The sequence below is a fragment of the Poromitra crassiceps genome (assembly GCF_964638095.1).
Source record: "Poromitra crassiceps genome assembly, chromosome: 14".
In the NCBI taxonomy this organism is placed as follows: domain Eukaryota; kingdom Metazoa; phylum Chordata; class Actinopteri; order Beryciformes; family Melamphaidae; genus Poromitra; species Poromitra crassiceps.
In genome coordinates this window covers 31,254,374-31,272,680 of record NC_139633.1, presented here as the reverse complement: position 1 = coordinate 31,272,680, position 18,307 = coordinate 31,254,374, and the positions used below count along the sequence as shown (strand labels likewise).

The 18,307-nt window shown below is 45.0% G+C and overlaps 1 protein-coding gene across 1 annotated transcript; it reads right to left on the bottom strand.

Moving 5' to 3' along the window:
• Window positions 1-2,919: 2,919 nt before the first annotated feature.
• LOC310789140 (high affinity choline transporter 1-like) lies at window positions 2,920-18,094 on the bottom strand (the record flags this gene model as incomplete). Its single annotated transcript, XM_083650733.1, has 9 exons — window positions 2,920-3,480; window positions 4,365-4,582; window positions 10,805-10,958; window positions 11,257-11,400; window positions 14,769-14,917; window positions 15,810-15,993; window positions 16,989-17,068; window positions 17,434-17,550; window positions 17,914-18,094. The coding sequence occupies 9 exons, from the start codon at window positions 18,092-18,094 to the stop codon at window positions 2,920-2,922; spliced, it is 1,788 nt and encodes a 595-aa protein (XP_083506859.1).
• Between the last annotated feature and the right edge of the window lie 213 nt (window positions 18,095-18,307).

Here is an 18,307-nt window from a genome sequence, read left to right as displayed (position 1 = left end):
GATCATTTCCCAGTTGTCAAATGCCAAATTCTATAAAAAGCTAAATCATGATCCTACTCTCTCCTTTCAAAAAGAAATCATCTACCTTGAAGACGCGAAAATTAATGGCTGGATCTCCGGATCAGAATGTGACTTTTTATATTGTAAACATCCTATACGGCCGGTAATGTACACTTTGCCCAAAGTACACAAATCACTCACCAACCCCCCAGGCCGTCCCATTGTGGCACAAACAGACTCTCTTTGGTCTCCACTGTCAAAATATGTGGACTTCTTCATTAAGCCGTTTGTCCAGGCCCTGCCTGCCTACATCAAGGATTCCACTGATTTTATTGACAAAATTTCCTGCCTTAACAATTTACCACCAGATGTCCTCCTGTTAACCCTCGATGTCACAAGCCTGTATACCAATATACCACATGAAGCTGGTTTGGAGGCGTTGGGTTTTTATTTACAGGATCGTGACAGCACAAAGAACCCCCCCAATCAACTCATCATTGACCTTGCTCATTTTGTTATGAAATACAACTTTTTTAGTTTTGAAAATGAATTTTATTTGCAGGTCTCTGGTACGAGGAGCATGGGAACCATTTGTGCACCAAATTACGCTAATTTATTTGTGTTTTTTTTAAAGGAATTATGTGTTTAATCCAGACAAAAACACACATCTATCAAAAATCATCAAGTGGTACAGATATATTGATGACATATTTTGTATATATAATGGAGGTCATAATGAACTGGCAGATTTTGTCACTCTACTCAATAGTTTTGACTGTAACCTACAGTTTACATCTAACTATAGTAACGTAAAAGTGAGTTTCCTGGACATGTGGGTTTTGAACAATAATGGCTCCCTCCTAACAACACAGTATAGAAAAGAGACAGATAAAAACACCTTATTGTTGGCTTCAAGTTTTCACCCCACACTCTTAAAGAAGGGGCTCCCCATTAGTCAGTTTTTTCGACTAAGAAGGATCTGCCATTCCACTGAGGACTTTAATGAGAAAGCTGTGGAAATGAGAAGCAGATTCCTCCAGCGAGGATATCCACCCCTGTGGATCGATCATGCATATGATTTGGCCATAAAAAAGACACGCTCTGACCTTTTGAAAAAAAGTGTTAAAAAACAGATGAAATTCTCTGTCACATGTGTCATCCAATACTGTGCCCACTCTGCTGCTTTTAGATCAATTTTTAAAAAACACTGGCACATATTGAAGTCCGACCCTGAACTCTCTTCTATTTTTAAGGACTCGCCGCTCTTTGTAAACAGGAAAGGGAAAAATATCAGGGATCTTGTGGTCCGTGCCGATTCCAGTCCAATGAGAGGACCCAGTGGTTTTACACAGACACTGTTGCACCCCCTCCCCAATGGCAACTAGCGTTGTGGCAGCTGTGCACAATGCAACAACACTGTAAAAACCTACTCTTTCTCCCATCCCCACACAGGTAGGACGTATCCCATCAGGAGTGTCATCACATGTGCTTCCACACATGTGATTTACATGATTACTTGCCCGTGTGGACTGAGCTACATTGGGAAAACGACTAGAAAACTGAAACAAAGAATAAGTGAGCACAAAAGCACAATACGGAGAAATGACCGGGATTATCCCATCTCTGTGCATTTCAATGACACTCACCATGACATTTCTACATTGCGCTTCTGTGGTGTGGAGCAGGTCACCTTGCCACCTCGAGGCGGTGACCATGACAAACTGCTAAAACAAAGAGAATCTTTCTGGATCCACACATTACAAACATTGGCACCAAAAGCACTGAATGATGAACTGTTATTCAACATGTTCCTGTGATCCCTGTCTACATTGTATTTTTCTATTTTTCTACTATATATTTTAAATATTTTCCATTCCTCCTCAAGGATCCAAGGAGCCTAAACCTTACATGTGTGTGCTGGGCACAGAACAGTCAGGCTCTCTCCTCATAACCCCTGCCAACTGTGAAGCTCACTCACATGTGTATAGGCTATCTGCGCACAGGTTTCCCCTTCTAACTTTTCACTGCGGGGTCCCTGTTGCTCAGGACCTAATTGAAGACAGTCTGGCCTAAATTAACCACTGTATTATTATGCCTTTTTGTATATTTATTATCGTTGTCTTTCTGTCTATTTCCCTGTGGAGCTTCACCTTATTTACTTATTCACCTATTGAAGTGTATTTGTAAAATGTTTATATTTGTACAGATCACTCAGTGTTGTACCTTTTAGTTAATTGACTTGTCTTGTCAGAGCTGAACACCAGTCTCCGTGGGGAGCTTGGATTGGCTGCAACGAAACAGCCAGCCCCTATTTAAGCTGGGTTTCTCACCTCTGCTAAATGTTTGTTTGAAAAAGGTCGGTGACCGAAACGTCACATTAAAACAAATTTGCTTGCAACTTAAGTGTGCAGGACTCTTTTTTTCACTCGGCAACATCATGCGCCCTGCATCTAATGTATTGGGTACCTGTGATCAGCATAGGGGGCTACTGACCAGAGGTGTAAACTACTAGTGCTAAGCTGTCTGTTGATATGCAAATGGCCACTAGCATAATGCTAAGTGGCCAGCCAATTTGGTAAGTGTTAAATGGTAGCCTATGTTTAGAATAGCCACTGACTCATTTAGATGAGTTTGTGTGTAGTGTATAGTTTGGGTTGTGTTTGTAGGCATCATTTTGGCCTGAATTTGCTGGTGCGCTAAGCCCCCAATGTCTTCAGACCCTATAGGAACGCCCCTGGTAATGATGTATCCAAAATGAATTCCTCTGCACTGCGCTGCACAGCGCAGAGATTATGGTACACTCAAGGGCAGCCCCAAAACAGGCAAATTCAATATTTATTTCATCAAATCACGTTTCTACACAATCGGGCCAGTGACTGATTTTGTCAGGGCAGGTCACACTGTATGAGCCTTTTGTTTTTAGCAGCTAGTGCTCATCATGGGTGCTGAGGGATCTACATAAGCATCATTTTTCTCATCATCATTCTTGGTCTCTCCTTTGGCGCCACGTGTTGGTGTGACCTGTTGTTTTGGCAACTGATGGGCTTTCATCTTCAACACATCCCACCTCTCAGGAAGCAGGCCTTTGTTGAAGAGCAGAGAAGCCAGGTAGGAGAACAACAAGATGGCCGCTAAGGCACACAGCATGCAGATGGTGTTGACTGGAGCGCATTGGACATAAACACCATCTTCAAGAGTGCATCCTGGGAAGTGGAGGACAGGTGGTAGCCCTACCATCGGCTCTCCAGACAACAGTCTTAACAACAGCCCCACCAGAAAGCCCATAATGGCCCCGTAACCATTGGAGATGTTGAAGAATAGGACACAGACCAGTTGAGGGAAGGCTATGATGTAGGTTAGCCCTACACCCAGAACCCAAAACACTGTGACGCTATTGTTGAGGTTGGAGAGCAATGTACCGGCCAGACCCACAGCTACCACAGTGACACGGATCACCCAATGGAGCTCTCTCTCTGAGGCCTGAAGGGAGAAGACATGTAATGAAGAAAAGTCCAAAGACATGCAGGTCAGTTGAACTGGAGACTCAAAATGTTAGGTCTGAATGTGAGCATGAGTGTGTTTGATGTGGTTTTCTACATCTAGTATTAGGGCTGCTCGATAAATCGATTTTGAATCGTAATCAAATTAATTAGTTAGGACGATGTTAAAAAAAATTAAATCATAAAATCGATTTTTTTTTAACTAGGGTAATTACGTTACGCGGGGCAGCTTTCTGTCATGTACGCGTGCTGTAGAAGCACGCGTACATGACACTCGTCCTTTCTCCCCGCTGTAAAGTCTCTCTGGAGGCTGTGACTACTGCTGGCTACTAAAGACAGCAGCAATGAAACCCCGCCAAAAAGCACAGTGTGTGTGAGCACTGAGCAGCGTGTTGCACTGCGGGGTGGGCTGTGCAAGATAACGATTACCACAACACACACGCGCGCGCGCAAGAACAAAGATGTTATCACTGGATGCTGAAATGTTGCCTTTAGTTCACATAACAACACGTGAGGCCACCGAGTAACATTAGGACTCACCTCCAAAAACGCAAATCCACCAGTGTCAAGTGACTGCAGGTTAGCAAGCAACAGCCAGGAAGTTAGGCATAGCAAGTTAGGCTAAAACAGGAAGTTGGGTTGTTCTGCCTTCAGAGTAAAAGCGTAATTTGTCACTTATGAAAAAAATAGGAAAAAAAGAGCTCTGCAAGGCAACAAATGTTTAGAGAAGTATAAAAGTATAAAAAAAATCGTAAATCGAGTTTTGAGAGAAAAAAATCGTCAATTTAATTTTTAGGCAAAATCGAACAGCCCTATCTAGTATGGTTTGGATGTAGTGTGGTGATGTGATGTAATGTTTCTCACCTGGGGCCTCAGGATGTTCTTGTAGATGTTGGAGGTGAAGACGGAGGCTGCAGACAACAAGGCGGAGTCAGCTGATGACATCGTAGCAGCAGCTATGGCTCCAATACCGATGATGGAGATGTAGGATGGGGTGAGGTGTTGCAGGGCGAGGGGCAGGACTAGAGCCGCCTCCCCACGTTCAAATGGAGATGGAGAACCATAGGAAGTCAGGTTCCAGTCTGAGGCATGGACACATGCAGATTCACTCAGATTTATGTAATTGATGTTATGCTGTTTACATGGTCTAAGTTTTGTTTTTGTTATGTGTAATTATTGGTCTTCTGTTTGATTTGATAATCGCAAAAACACATTTTGAGACATGAACTGGCAAAAAGGGAATCTCCACACCTTACCAATTTGCCGCAACAAAAGAGTACAACTGTAGATACAACTATAGATACAACTATAGGTAAATAGGTAGCCGGAACTACTTTCTAAACATGGGCACCAAGCGCACAGTGCATGTGCTGCATACAGCGCATGTGCTGCATACAGCGCATGTGCTGCGTACAGCGGAAGTGCTGTGTAGGCTACAGGCAAACAAGGAAGTAACTTGTTGTTAGGATTGACTACAAAAATAACGTTTCACGTAACTATGGATTATTATTTATCGCGTGGTGAGTACCTGAGTCACAACATGTACATAGAGCTTTTTGGCGCTGTTAGAACTTAGTGTTTTTGGTGACTTTGAATGGCTGTACCATTTCCTCCTGTTCATTGGTGATACTAACTAACTGGAAGACTGTAGCTCACTGTATACTGTACAGAGAGTGACGGTAAACACATTGTGTATCTTGCTATGTATGGGCGATATGGCAAATGGGTGAAACTCCCAAAAAGTTGTCTTATCCCTTGAACTTAACTTAGTCAGGCCATTACAGAGAGGTGCCCGTGCAGTCCAGAGTGACGCCCACTCATCCCTACATAGAGAGGGCACTTCCCTACTGGAACACGCCCCCTCAATTGGGACTGAGTGGCAAAAGGTATGGGCAAAACATTCAGCGTGACCCCACAGTGACTTCTGCCTCTGTGACGTCTCATGCATACCCTCTCTCTCGTAACGGACAAGCCCGTCTTTTATTGTCACACGAACACCACAATACATGCATGCGGCCACAACACACTCATGCTGACGGTGGCCGGTGAAAAGTGTCCTCTGCATTTAATCCATCCAGGCATGTCCTTTCCTCCGAGGGGCAGGCCAGGAGCAGTGGTCGCTTTCTCGTACAGCGCCCGGGGACCAACTTCGGATGTTGTCGTCACTGGTCGGATGACGATGACGATCTGATCTTCTGCATGTTTTTAGTGGGGGGGGGGTTATATACGGAGGAACCCCCTGGGGGAGCACGGGGAGAACATGCAAACTCCACACAGAGAGAAAGGCCCTTATGACGAGATACCCCACCTGGGCAGTAGGCACTGAAGATATGGGGGGGAACACAACCACAGCGCCCACAGTGTCCCAGGCGAGAATCGAACTCAGGACCTTCTGACTGTGAGGCGACAGCTCTACCACTGAGCCACCGTGCCCCGTTTTTTTTTTTTTTTTTTTTTAAACTCCATCTCACCCAAGGCACGAATGCCCTGTTAATGAAGTGAAATATCGCTCATGCGGGAGAAAGGGGCATTACCAGCGTGTGTGCAAAGCATCCAAGAGGAGAAAGGGGCATTACCAGCGTGTGTGCAAAGCATCCAAGATTGTACATGAAGTCGAAGAGGATGAGAGAGCTGTGTTTCTGGGCAGCATCGCAGTGGATGGAGATCCGTGGATGGTCCACATTGACATTAATGACAGACCTGTGACATTCAAAATTGACACCGGTGCCGATGTCACGGTCATACCCCACAATGTGTTTAAAGAGGTTTATGCACAGAGGACCAGCCTGCCCTCCACAAACCCCACAATGTGTTTAAAGAGGTTTATGCACAGAGGACCAGCCTGCCCTCCACAAACCACACAATGTGTTTAAAGAGGTTTATGCAGAGGACCAGCCTGCCCTCCATAAACCCCACAATGTGTTTAAAGAGGTGTATGCAGAGGACCAGCCTGCCCTCCATAAACCCCACAATGTGTTTAAAGAGGTTTATACAGAGGACCAGCCTGCCCTCCACAAACCCCACAATGTGTTTAAAGAGGTTTATGCACAGAGGACCAGCCTGCCCTCCACAAACCCCACAATGTGTTTAAAGAGGTTTATGCAGAGGACCAGCCTGCCCTCCACAAACCCCACAATGTGTTTAAAGAGGTTTATGCAGAGGACCAGCCTGCCCTCCACAAACCCCACAATGTGTTTAAAGAGGTTTATGCACAGAGGACCAGCCTGCCCTCCACAAACCCCACAATGTGTTTAAAGAGGTTTATACAGAGGACCAGCCTGCCCTCCATAAACCCCACAATGTGTTTAAAGAGGTTTATGCACAGAGGACCAGCCTGCCCTCCACAAACCCCACAATGTGTTTAAAGAGGTTTATGCAGAGGACCAGCCTGCCCTCCACAAACCCCACAATGTGTTTAAAGAGGTTTATGCACAGAGGACCAGCCTGCCCTCCACAAACCCCACAATGTGTTTAAAGAGGTTTATGCAGAGGACCAGCCTGCCCTCCACAAACCCCACAATGTGTTTAAAGAGGTTTATGCACAGAGGACCAGCCTGCCCTCCACAAACCCCACAATGTGTTTAAAGAGGTTTATACAGAGGACCAGCCTGCCCTCCACAAACCCCACAATGTGTTTAAAGAGGTTTATGCAGAGGACCAGCCTGCCCTCCACAAACCACACAATGTGTTTAAAGAGGTTTATGCAGAGGACCAGCCTGCCCTCCACAAAGTGTTTAAAGAGGTTTATGCAGAGGACCAGCCTGCCCTCCACAAACCCCACAATGTGTTTAAAGAGGTTTATGCAGAGGACCAGCCTGCCCTCCACAAACCCCACAATGTGTTTAAAGAGGTTTATGCAGAGGACCAGCCTGCCCTCCACAAACCACACAATGTGTTTAAAGAGGTTTATGCAGAGGACCAGCCTGCCCTCCACAAACCACACAATGTGTTTAAAGAGGTTTATACAGAGGACCAGCCTGCCCTCCACAAAGTGTTTAAAGAGGTTTATGCAGAGGACCAGCCTGCCCTCCACAAACCCCACAATGTGTTTAAAGAGGTTTATGCAGAGGACCAGCCTGCCCTCCACAAACCCCACAATGTCTTTAAAGAGGTTTATGCAGAGGACCAGCCTGCCCTCCACAAACCCGAAAAACGACTCTTTGGGCCAGGGAGTCCACTGGACGTTGTGGGCATCGCCACGCTAATACTGAAGAAGGGAGAGAAAGAGGTGAAGGAGGATGTGTATGTCACTCGACACCTGCATTACTGGGGAGACTTCCTGCTCTCAGTAAGCTGGAGCTTGTAGCTCGTCTGGATAGCATCACCATGGAGATGCTAAAAACAGGCTACCCAAAACTATGCAGTGGTCTCGGTGAGGTGAAGCAGCCAAATGCAATCAAGCTGAAGAAAGAGGCCCAACCATTCTCACTAAAGACACCCAAAAGGATTCCTTTACCGCTGATGGACAAAGTTAAACAGGAACTGTCCCGCATGCATAGGCGATTCTAGGCTTTCCAAACAGGGGTTGCACCACCAAGAAGGTAGGACTCCGACTGGGGGGTATCAAAGACAAAGACAAAGACTGGACAAAGACATTTTGAAAATTTTAAAGTAAAATGCATTAATCTGGTGCACTCTGAGAGCAAAATGAAGAGGCTAGATATAACTTGTCGCAGAACATAAACTTTGGTTGATTTGGTAAAAGTGGAATTGTATTGCTTATGGTTTTCTTCATTGTTCATGATTTTGTGGAAAGTATTCACTAAAGAGTCTATAGTGAATGCTGCTATTAACTTGTGTTTACTTTTGCTACAAATTGTCAAAAATGGAAAGAACAGCAGAGGTATTTCAAAATAAAAGCCTGGAATGGCACGTTTTCCTGTCTAGGCCAAGTCTGAATATTTTTTCCTGCAAAACAAAGGCTGTGAAACCTTAGCAGTGGGCTTCGCAAAAGATGAGAGGTGGTTTGGTGTCGATTGGTCCACTAATGAGAGAGCTATTTGAAAATAAAAGCCGCGAATATGGTTTTGTGACAAATTTATTGTCTAGGAAAATCCCAAATGATCTTTCCTGCAAACCAAAGGCTGTGAAACCTCAGCAGTGGGCTTAGCAAAGGATGAGAAGTGGTTTGGTGTTGATTGGTACATGTATACTAATGAGAGAGCTATTTCAAAATAAAAGCCTGGAATGGCACGTCTTCCTGTCTAGGCCAAGTCTGAATGTTTTTTCCTGCAAAACAAAGGCTGTGAAACCTTAGCAGTGGGCTTCGCAAAAGATGAGAGGTGGTTTGGTGTCGATTGGTCCACTAACAAGAGAGCTATTTCAATAAAAAAGGGTGGATGGGATGGAAACATGTTTTCTGTATGCTGGTGGTAGGTTTGAGAATAGGACGAAGAGATGGGTTGAGGCATAAGTAGGTGAGGTAGCAGGGGGCAAGCATACTAGCAGGTAGGCAAGTACACGAGCCGATGACCTAACAGGCTGGCAGCAGAGGTATGAGCAGGTGACACACAGGGCAGAGGGCACGAGCGATCCTGAAGACAGGGGAAAACAATGTTGGGAAACAGGCATGAGGGAACAGGAACACCTAGGGTCTACAGGATACTGATTGGCTGAGAGAGTAGCTACCATAAGTAAGGCAAGCCAGAGTTCCAGGAGCTGGGAGAGAGGGAACCATCCAGGCCACACAGACACACACACACGACACACACACTCACAGACACACCAACAAGCAGATATGCAGACAAACACAGAGACAAACAGTTGCTATGGCGTTTCTATATGGCTCCTATGGTGTAGTAGGTGGTGGGCGTGGCCTGTAGCGGCACACCCACCAAGTTTGAAGTTGATCGGATGAACAGTTCTTGAGATAAACCACATTTGGTGCTGCCAGTAGGTGGCGCTATGAACATGCACATGTCCGAAATTCAGTGCCAGACTACATCTGGTTCATAGCAGCACACACGCCAAATTTGAGGTCAATCGGGCAAACGATCTTCAGAATAAACCGCTATTTGTGTTGCCAGTAGGTGGCGCTGTGACTAGACTGTGGTGGGCGTGACCTGTATGTTTAGAAACAGAATGGCCATAACAGTTGTATTTCTACTCTTTAATTTTTTTAGGAAATACAACCGTTGTTACAAAGGTGAAACTACGGATATTTGACGACGGTCCCTAGATATTCAGCCTGCCACACGCACTCAGAAGGATATTCAGAGTCGTTCCTCGGCAATTGCGCGATAACCACTGCGGTTGGTGAGTTGATCAACGCTGTGAAATGTCGGCCTCACGTATCTGTACAAAATAAGACTAATCTGGAATTAATTGGTGCTGTTTCCATGAAGCTATTAGAGATAGAAACGGGTAAAACAGGCAAATATCGAATATAAAACCAATTTCACCCCGGTCTACCCTTGCCCTAGCTCAGAATTTGAGCACACCACAGTCTCCAAAAGACACTCTCGCAGGCGTTCCAGCCATGCAGCAATCCCGCGGGTCTATAGGGGTAATAAAACATTGGAAAAAAAACACATTTTGGACAGGTTTTTTTCTTGGGATCATCAAAATCTCTATTTTAGAAGTCCTATGGATGCTAACAATCCAGATTAGAAAAAACAAAACAAGGGGTTGCGCGTGTACCCCTCATCTGTGCCCAACTAAAATGAGCGATGAGGAGGAGGGGAGGGAGGAAGAGGACGATGCATGGTAGGCTAGAAAGGAGCACGTGTGCTCTGTTCCTAGTATTGATAATTGAGACCCCCGGTTACGATGGAGAATATAAGGCCGTGTGTCCATCTAGCGTCTTTTCATCAGCTCCAACATCTTTTTTCAGTTGTTTCCAATGAGGAGCGAGCGCATGTGGGCGCATACGGACGTCTAGACAAAGTGCACTGCGCCCAGTGTCCATTTTCACAGCGCTCCAGCGTTTTTGTGTGCCGGCTCCCAGCGCTCCCAGCTGAAAATATTTTTACTTTTCAGACAGACGCGGTTGTCGGGTGCTCCTTTTCAGGCAACTATCAGGAGAAACTATCACAACTGAGACAGAAAGGCTCAATTGTGGGAGCAGATTGGCTAGACACTTAATATTTCTGGTGCGTGTTGAGCTAAATCACTGTATGTGTGTTGTTAGCTAATGTTAGCTGTCAGCTATCAAGCTAGCTACCGCACTGAACTAACCTTACTTTCAGATTGCTTCCTTTCATATTGTGCACTGAGATCAGCGCTCCCCAGCGTACTTCCAGCATTTAGCGGTCAGAAAAAGACGCTAGATGGACACACGGCCTAAGAGTATAAATCATTTATACCTGTGGATGCAGCTGTTGCCCCAATCAGAATAGGAGGAAGTAGGAGGACAATGGCCATGGGGCCAGCAACGAAGCAGCTGATCTTGGCGCTAGCAGATGAAGAGGCAGACAACGTCCTCTGGTGGAATGCTGCATAGCCGAGACTACCCAAACTCTTCAAATCAAAGAAATGCCAAAGTTAGTTAAAGTCAAGTGAGACATGCATGTGAATGGGCTACTGAAATGAAGAAATCTGACCTTGAACTAGATATTTTCATGATGATTCTCTAACAAAAAGTTTGAGGGGTGAAGGCAATTTCCCATCCTGTACCTAACCAATGTCAAAGTGCATATAGATCGGAACTAACTCAGCATTAGTGTTGAGCCACAAATTCCGAAATCAAGGATAAGTTATTTATGGAAGAATGTAGTCCTAACTGGAACTTTGATGTTTCCATCATATTTCATCTTACCATTGAGAAGAGAGTGTCTACCCACATCCAGCCTTGCTCTGCCTCCAGGGTACCGATCCAGGGGTCCTGGAGGGTGTTGTTCAGGGCCGTCTGGGTGATGTCCAAGGAGATAGGATTCATCAAAGTAAATGGGACACACAGCCACTGCAAAGATATAAGAAACATCTGACTCACCAACAAAAGCTTCAAATAGAATAAAGTGTGTGAAATGTAATAGGTTGCGGCGATGTCTCGTCATAGACGATGGGTTAGCTGGCTCTGCCTGGCTGGGGGCGTGGTCAGGGTGGGGTAAATCCCCCGTTCTATCCATTCAGCAAAGTTATAATTTAGCTGCTAGCCCAGCCCAGACAGACACGATCGGGGATTTAACCACCGCAGTAAACGCACATCTGAACAGACGTCTTGTGTTCTGCTCTAGAATCCCCAAACCTGTAGTTTAGAGCTACAGCACCTTCCTTTGGTGAGTCAGCCCATTGAGATATATGGGCAGTTTTACCCCACTCGCGCGCCGGCAGTATAACATTTTGTGGGCGTTCCCAGACATGCCGAGAGGAGGGCTTCAGTGATGCATAGGAAAGAGAATCCCTCCCATAGGCAATTCCTCAGGAGTCATGATGTTGGTGGTGGCAGGGGAGGAGGTGGGGCAAAACAACTGCTTCAACAGCGATCACACCAACTGTATGCAGGGAGTTCCCCAAGCCCCGGTGGCCAGTGATTTCTCCGCCTACTGGCCTCTGGCCTACCGGTTAGTGGACAAGCTTTGTTTGCGACGCACAGTGGGCGAGGTGCAGGGCGGGCGAGGCGCAAACCCACATAGCGGGTGAGCTTTGCTAGTAGATAATAAGCCCCCGTTCACACAGCATGCCGAAGCAACGCTCAACTGAAGCTGTACCTACGCTGTACCCACAAGTTTCATTTCGGCATCCTTGTTAACAGGCCAAGCCGTTCACACCACCCGCGCATGTGCCACGCTGATGAGGCGCCGTACCGTACCCACGCTCACGCCACGCCGAAAAGATCACTAAAGATTGACGCCGAATTTCCAAGCTTGACGCTGAAGCCGTGAAGCCATGAGGCATGAAGTCAATGGGGGTTGTTGTGGGCGGAGTAGGCGCTGAGAGGAAAAGAGAAGGCGTGTGTGAACAGTAAGGCGTACGTTCAGCTTGTGCAAGCTTCAGTTCTGGTTACGTTCGGCGTCCTGTGTGAATGAGGGCTATGAATGAGAAGTGTGGGTGTGTGTGTGTGTGTGTATGTGTGTGTGTGTGTGTGTGTGTGTGTGCGCGCGTGCGTGCGTGCGTGCGTACGTGAGAATTTTGGCCGGCCACAGCTATGACATTTTACGTGCGATCGGGGCTGATCAGGGCTAGATAGTGTAACAGGGCCTGCCTGCAGGTAACATCTGCACTCTCACCATAGATGATGGAGAGGGAAAATGCCTTCACATCAGCTCTGCCTCCATATTCTAATTCAGATCTATAGTCTAGTTCCAGACACGGCCAATTGTGTCAGGAACGTCTGACCAACCCGAACCTGGGTCTCTGCGGTGGTAAGCGAGTACTCTACACTGAATAACAAAAATGCTAGCCTACCCAGTTTATTAAAAAGTGACGCAAAGGAGTCCTGACCGATTGTCAGTACTTAACAAATCGGAGTTAAGCTTAATTTATACTTATTAGAAAGTGTGGCTCAGCACATGGTCGCAGACGAAAAAGACATGGTGCTCATGGTGTTGCATTTATACTTCAGTGAACGTTCGCCTCGGTTCAACGGTCAGGTGACACTCGAACGCTATGCCCCCTATCTTCCCACTGGCCTTAGGTGCTAAAACTGGCATTAAACGCAAAAAAACGCGCCTTGCGCCTGCCTCGGGAACATAGCATCATGCTTTTAGGCCCCGAAATGCGCTTTACGCCGAAGCGGCGTGCCGCAGTGCCAGAATAGGCCAGAATGGGCGTTTCGGCCTTAAATACTGGCCTAACGATATCTTTCCCCCTGGCATTCATTTAGCGCTTAGCGCTTTTCAAAACCAGGCCTTATTCAGTGCGCCGCGGATATTACTGTGCGTATTTACGCACAGCTCTCCTCTGCCGATCTCACACTCTCTCCCCCTCTCTCACTCCCTCTCTCTCGTGCGTCAGACAAGACCAATGGAAAAAAAGTTGTTATATCGTAGCTTTGAGCCCCTGTCATTCAGAGGCTGTTGAGCCACTTCTGAAATCTCCCAGTATGCATTGAGGCTAAGAAATAGCAACCAAATCAGCCTAAATAGGCTAAGTGGTAGATATAAATAAATAATGTTTCTGTTAACACAACATGCAATTCTAGAACATTTAAATATTGGACAAAATAAAACATAGAAATCGAAACACAACCCTATGTGAAACATATATGTAATCCAGGTGGTATATATATCCCTCGCAAATACAACGTGATAGAGATGGGTGACAGCCGTAACACGGTTCTACTGTGATGTCCGCTCCCGCAAGACTTGGCTTATTTCACACATACTTTTACAATAAAAACACATTTATGCAATGACTTTACATAATGTAGGCTAAATTGATGTGCATCATCCTACCTGTGCAGCAGGGGAGAAGAAAGGAAAACGATATCATTCTGGACAAACTTTCACCAATCTAATCTCATCATGACATAGGGATAGGCTATATTTTTCTAGCTGATGCGTTTAGAACATTCTTTTCACTTTGATCTTGCTATAGTGTAGCATATTTACATGGTTGCAGTATTTAAACTGCAGTGAGATTGGTTTGAGAATCATAATAATGGATTAATATATATGGAGACAGCCGGGGAGGGGATGGAAGAGGGAGGGGGGAGCTCAGAGCGCCTTGGCTTTTCTGAAGCCGGACTGGATTGCTCCGTGGAATTGGAGCTTAAAAGCGAAGCTTGTGATTTGTTTACTGCACTTCTCCAATGAGCAGGGTGTGCATAATTTTATGCTTAAAAGGCGTGGTTATAATGCTTAAGGCTGCATGTACCGTCGACACCAAAATATTGAGTGCGCTGGTCCACACCCAATAATCTGCGCTGCGCCTGGCGCTAAGCACAGTTTTTAGGCTGTTGCAACGATAGAGCCCTATAAGTGCAGACAGCCAAGCCAAGAGGCAAGATGTAATGTACTTGGCTGCAGCCGCATATAAACAACACACAACCACACAACTCACCTCCTCTCTCTCTAGGAAATTGGTCACGATGTTCTTTGTGATCTTCACAAAGTCATACATCAAGGACAGGCTGATAAAAATAGCGGGGACACGTTCATTCATTTCAATCGAGCGAAAACCAAAACAAGGAAGTCAAGCGTGTGCCGTCTATAAAGCCAATCACACTTGCGCAACACTATGTGACGTAGTCAGCGACACTAGACATTTTACTAGGTAGTCGACAAGTGTCGACTCAAGTCCTAATTTATGTCGGAGACCGTTTCAAAAGTGTCGGCAGACAAATCATAAATTGGGCTTTAGAACATGATGGGATTGAAGCAAACTCACCAAGCTGATAAACATGAGAATGAGCTGTATGATGTCTGTGTAGGCCACAGAGTAGAGACCTCCCATCAGTGTGTAGGTAATGGCCACTGCAGCGGAGATCCAGACGCTTACAGTGTAGGACAAGTCCAGAATCACACTCATGGTTGCACCTATAACAGAAACAGAAAGACAGACAGACAGATGATGCTGACCTCCTCACTGTAAAGCTGCCCACGCACGATCCACGGTAAAACAGCTGTGCGCCGGTGTCGGTGCAACTTCTGCTCGGGTCCAGTTTCAGCTCAGGCAGGCATAGAGTAGGGATGACGTATGTTTGTAGGCTTAAGCATAAATCGCAGCCATTTTTGTTAGTCAGGGAAAAAGTCTATGGGGTTTTAGAATGAGGATTTCACTTAAATGCATAAAATAAGGTCTGTGGTTAACAAAAGTTTACGGGAATGCGAAAGTGGGTTCAGCAGGATAATCTTCACGAACGTTAATCACTTTTATGCCTTTTGAAGCGTTTTCTAAAAAACGCTTAAAAACACACACATTTACGTTCCAAAAGTCATAAAAGTTATTTGCATTTGTGAAGTTCTAATGAATTAATTGATTCTCAAGATAATTTGTTGGCTATTCTCGAAACCTAGGAGATTCCTCATAAATTATCTGTTCTCTTCTTTAGATTTGACAATATTTGATAAATGTAGGCTATTATGCAAAGATATTTATGGTAAATTTGGAAAACTAGGCATCTCGCTCGCTATACGTGTGCTCGATCCCTAGGCTCACCCGCTGCATGGGTTCGCTAGCTTGGCCGCGCCCGCCCTGCAGCTCGCCAAGCTGGCCCTGCAGCTCGCATACGGAGCTTGGCCGCTGTGCAGCCTCGGCCACAGCTCGGCTGCTGCGTGGCCTCGAGGCGCACAATTGCTAAACTTTGCATCACTGATGACATGACTCACTGATAACATCATCAGTGATGTCCCATTTTCTAAAGTGTAACCAAAAACGTTAGGGTTGTCCTACAACTCAGGTTTTACGAGTGAGAACGAGGATTCTCACATATGCTGATGCCCGCCCCAGCGGCGCTGAACTGAATGCCTTCCTTTTTCTCAAAAAATACCTTTAAAACCACCCAGGCGCCCCTCAATGCGTCCTGGAAAACCTCAGCCGGCGATTGGCAGAGCCACCCGCACCAGCCCACGTATCCTCCGTTGGAGACACGACGTGCGCAGACCGGCTGAGGCTACTCACTCAAAGCATTCAGCTGAGGCTACTCACTCAAAGCATTCAGACTCGCCCCGAGCAGAGCAAGGGCAGCAAGGCTACTTTGTGAGAATCCTCGTTCTCACTCGTAAAACCTGGGTTGTAGGACAACCCTAACGTTTTACTTCGTTTCGAACTCAGATTATCATATGTGATGTACAACCATCGAGGAAGCAAGGAAGCACGTCATGTAACCCTGAGACTCATGGATGGCAATGTGGAACACATGATCAAGGTCATGGCTTTTAACCCAACATCATAGTGAGTGACCGTATGTCTCTCATTTGATAGCAGCCTGTTCTTATTACATGTTACAGAGTCACTGGTGATAGTTAACCCCTATAGTCCAGTAAAAATGTCACTTGACCTCACACTAATTGCAACAAAACCAAACTCAACTGATTTTGTATCCTCAATATGTCCTCAATGAAGGAAAAAAAGTGTTAAGGAAATGTATGAAGGGACATTTTTGAAAATTACCTATATGATGCTACCAAAAACATTTATTTTTTATTTTTTTATTTTTTTTCTCCTTGAAGCAAAAAACACATACAGGATATAAGTGATGAGATTTATGGCACATAAAAAAAAAAAAAAAGGCTTCCATAGGCTTCCATAGGCTACCATCATATTTAGGTCATTTTCAAAACTTTCCCTTCATACATTTCCTTAACACTTTTTTTCCTTCATTGAGGACATATTGAGGATACAAAATCAGTTGAGTTTGGTTTTGTTGCAATTAGTGTGAGGTTGACCCACATATTTGCGTAAAATGCCTGGACTACAGACAACAGCATGGTTATTGTTATTGTTATTGATCAAACTAACCCTGACTGTAACAGCTGTGATTAGGCTCTCTGTATTTGTTGGCATTTGTTTAGTGTTCATTGCTTACATACCTAAACTAACAAGTGATGAAGGCATCCAAATAATGTCAGCTAGAAGTGACGTCATCGACATAACAGCCGTTGGTACTTTTCCATACTTGATCTGGAAAGGATCCATCATGGTCACATATTTTCTGTCTCTCATCGGCCCGGCAAAGAAAAGACCACCTAATAAAACAAAGACATATTTGTATTCTGTTAACAAGATAGATCGCCTAAAGCTATTATTGTGACCACATTTATTGAACCATACATAGTTACTGTTTATTTTCTTGTCATATAGGAAAGAAGGAATCAGTGATGATGTTACAATATCTCCTTTTGGTGAGTGAGTCCATCATAACCAGTGGTAACCAATTCCCAAACTCTCTGTGACAGGCGTGTATGATAGAATATAATAGAATCAAATTTAATATAATATAATATAATATAATATAATATAATATAATATAATATAATATAATATAATAATATAATATAATATAATATAATAAATATAATATTATTTCTCTGATGATGTTGAGAAGACTTACCGAGAATAAAACCTAATAGAGTTCCTGCAAGCCAGGCGGACATCCAAATTAGGCCTGAATTGGGGGTGTAAACCAACTCTGCTGTGCCAATAATGAAGCCCCCTCCAATCCAAGTAGCTGGGGAATGAACACATGCACACACACACGCGCACACACACACACACACACACACACACACACACACACACACACACACACACACACACACACACACACACACACACACACACACACACACACACACACACACACACACACACACACGTATATATTTTCTGGAGTGCCAGTTGTGTAAGTTTTAGACAGGAATACTAAATACTATATGACATTTAAAAAAAATAAAACATGTTAAAAACTGCACTTTAGAGCAGAGGTTTTCAAAGTGGGAGGTGGGCCTCCCCATGGTTGGGGGGGCTCCAAACAGTTTCAGGGCCAGAAAGAAATGAATGCCTTCAGAATAAATAATATTTCTGAACTCACCTGTCATGGTGAAGATTCCCACCACCACGTTGATGTTTCTATTTGCCAGCAGAGTCACCTCCATTCTGTTGGCTTCACTCTTCTGTTCCTTTTTTGTTTTAAAGGAAGCCCAGATGCCGATACCAAGAACCAGCAGGTAGAAGAAGACCATCACTATCACTCCTGGGACGTTGAGAGCCATGCTGGAGCCCACTTTTGTTTTGCAGATTAAAAAACAATTTGGTTGGAAGAATGATTTGCTCTCAACCAACTGACTGACTGACTGACTGACTGACTGACTGACTGACTGACTGACTGGCACAATACACTGGATTCACTGTCTTTCACTTACTGTCCTCAGCCTAATTTTAAGTGGAACCTGCTTGACCTGTTCAGCAAGTATGTCTCAAGCTAC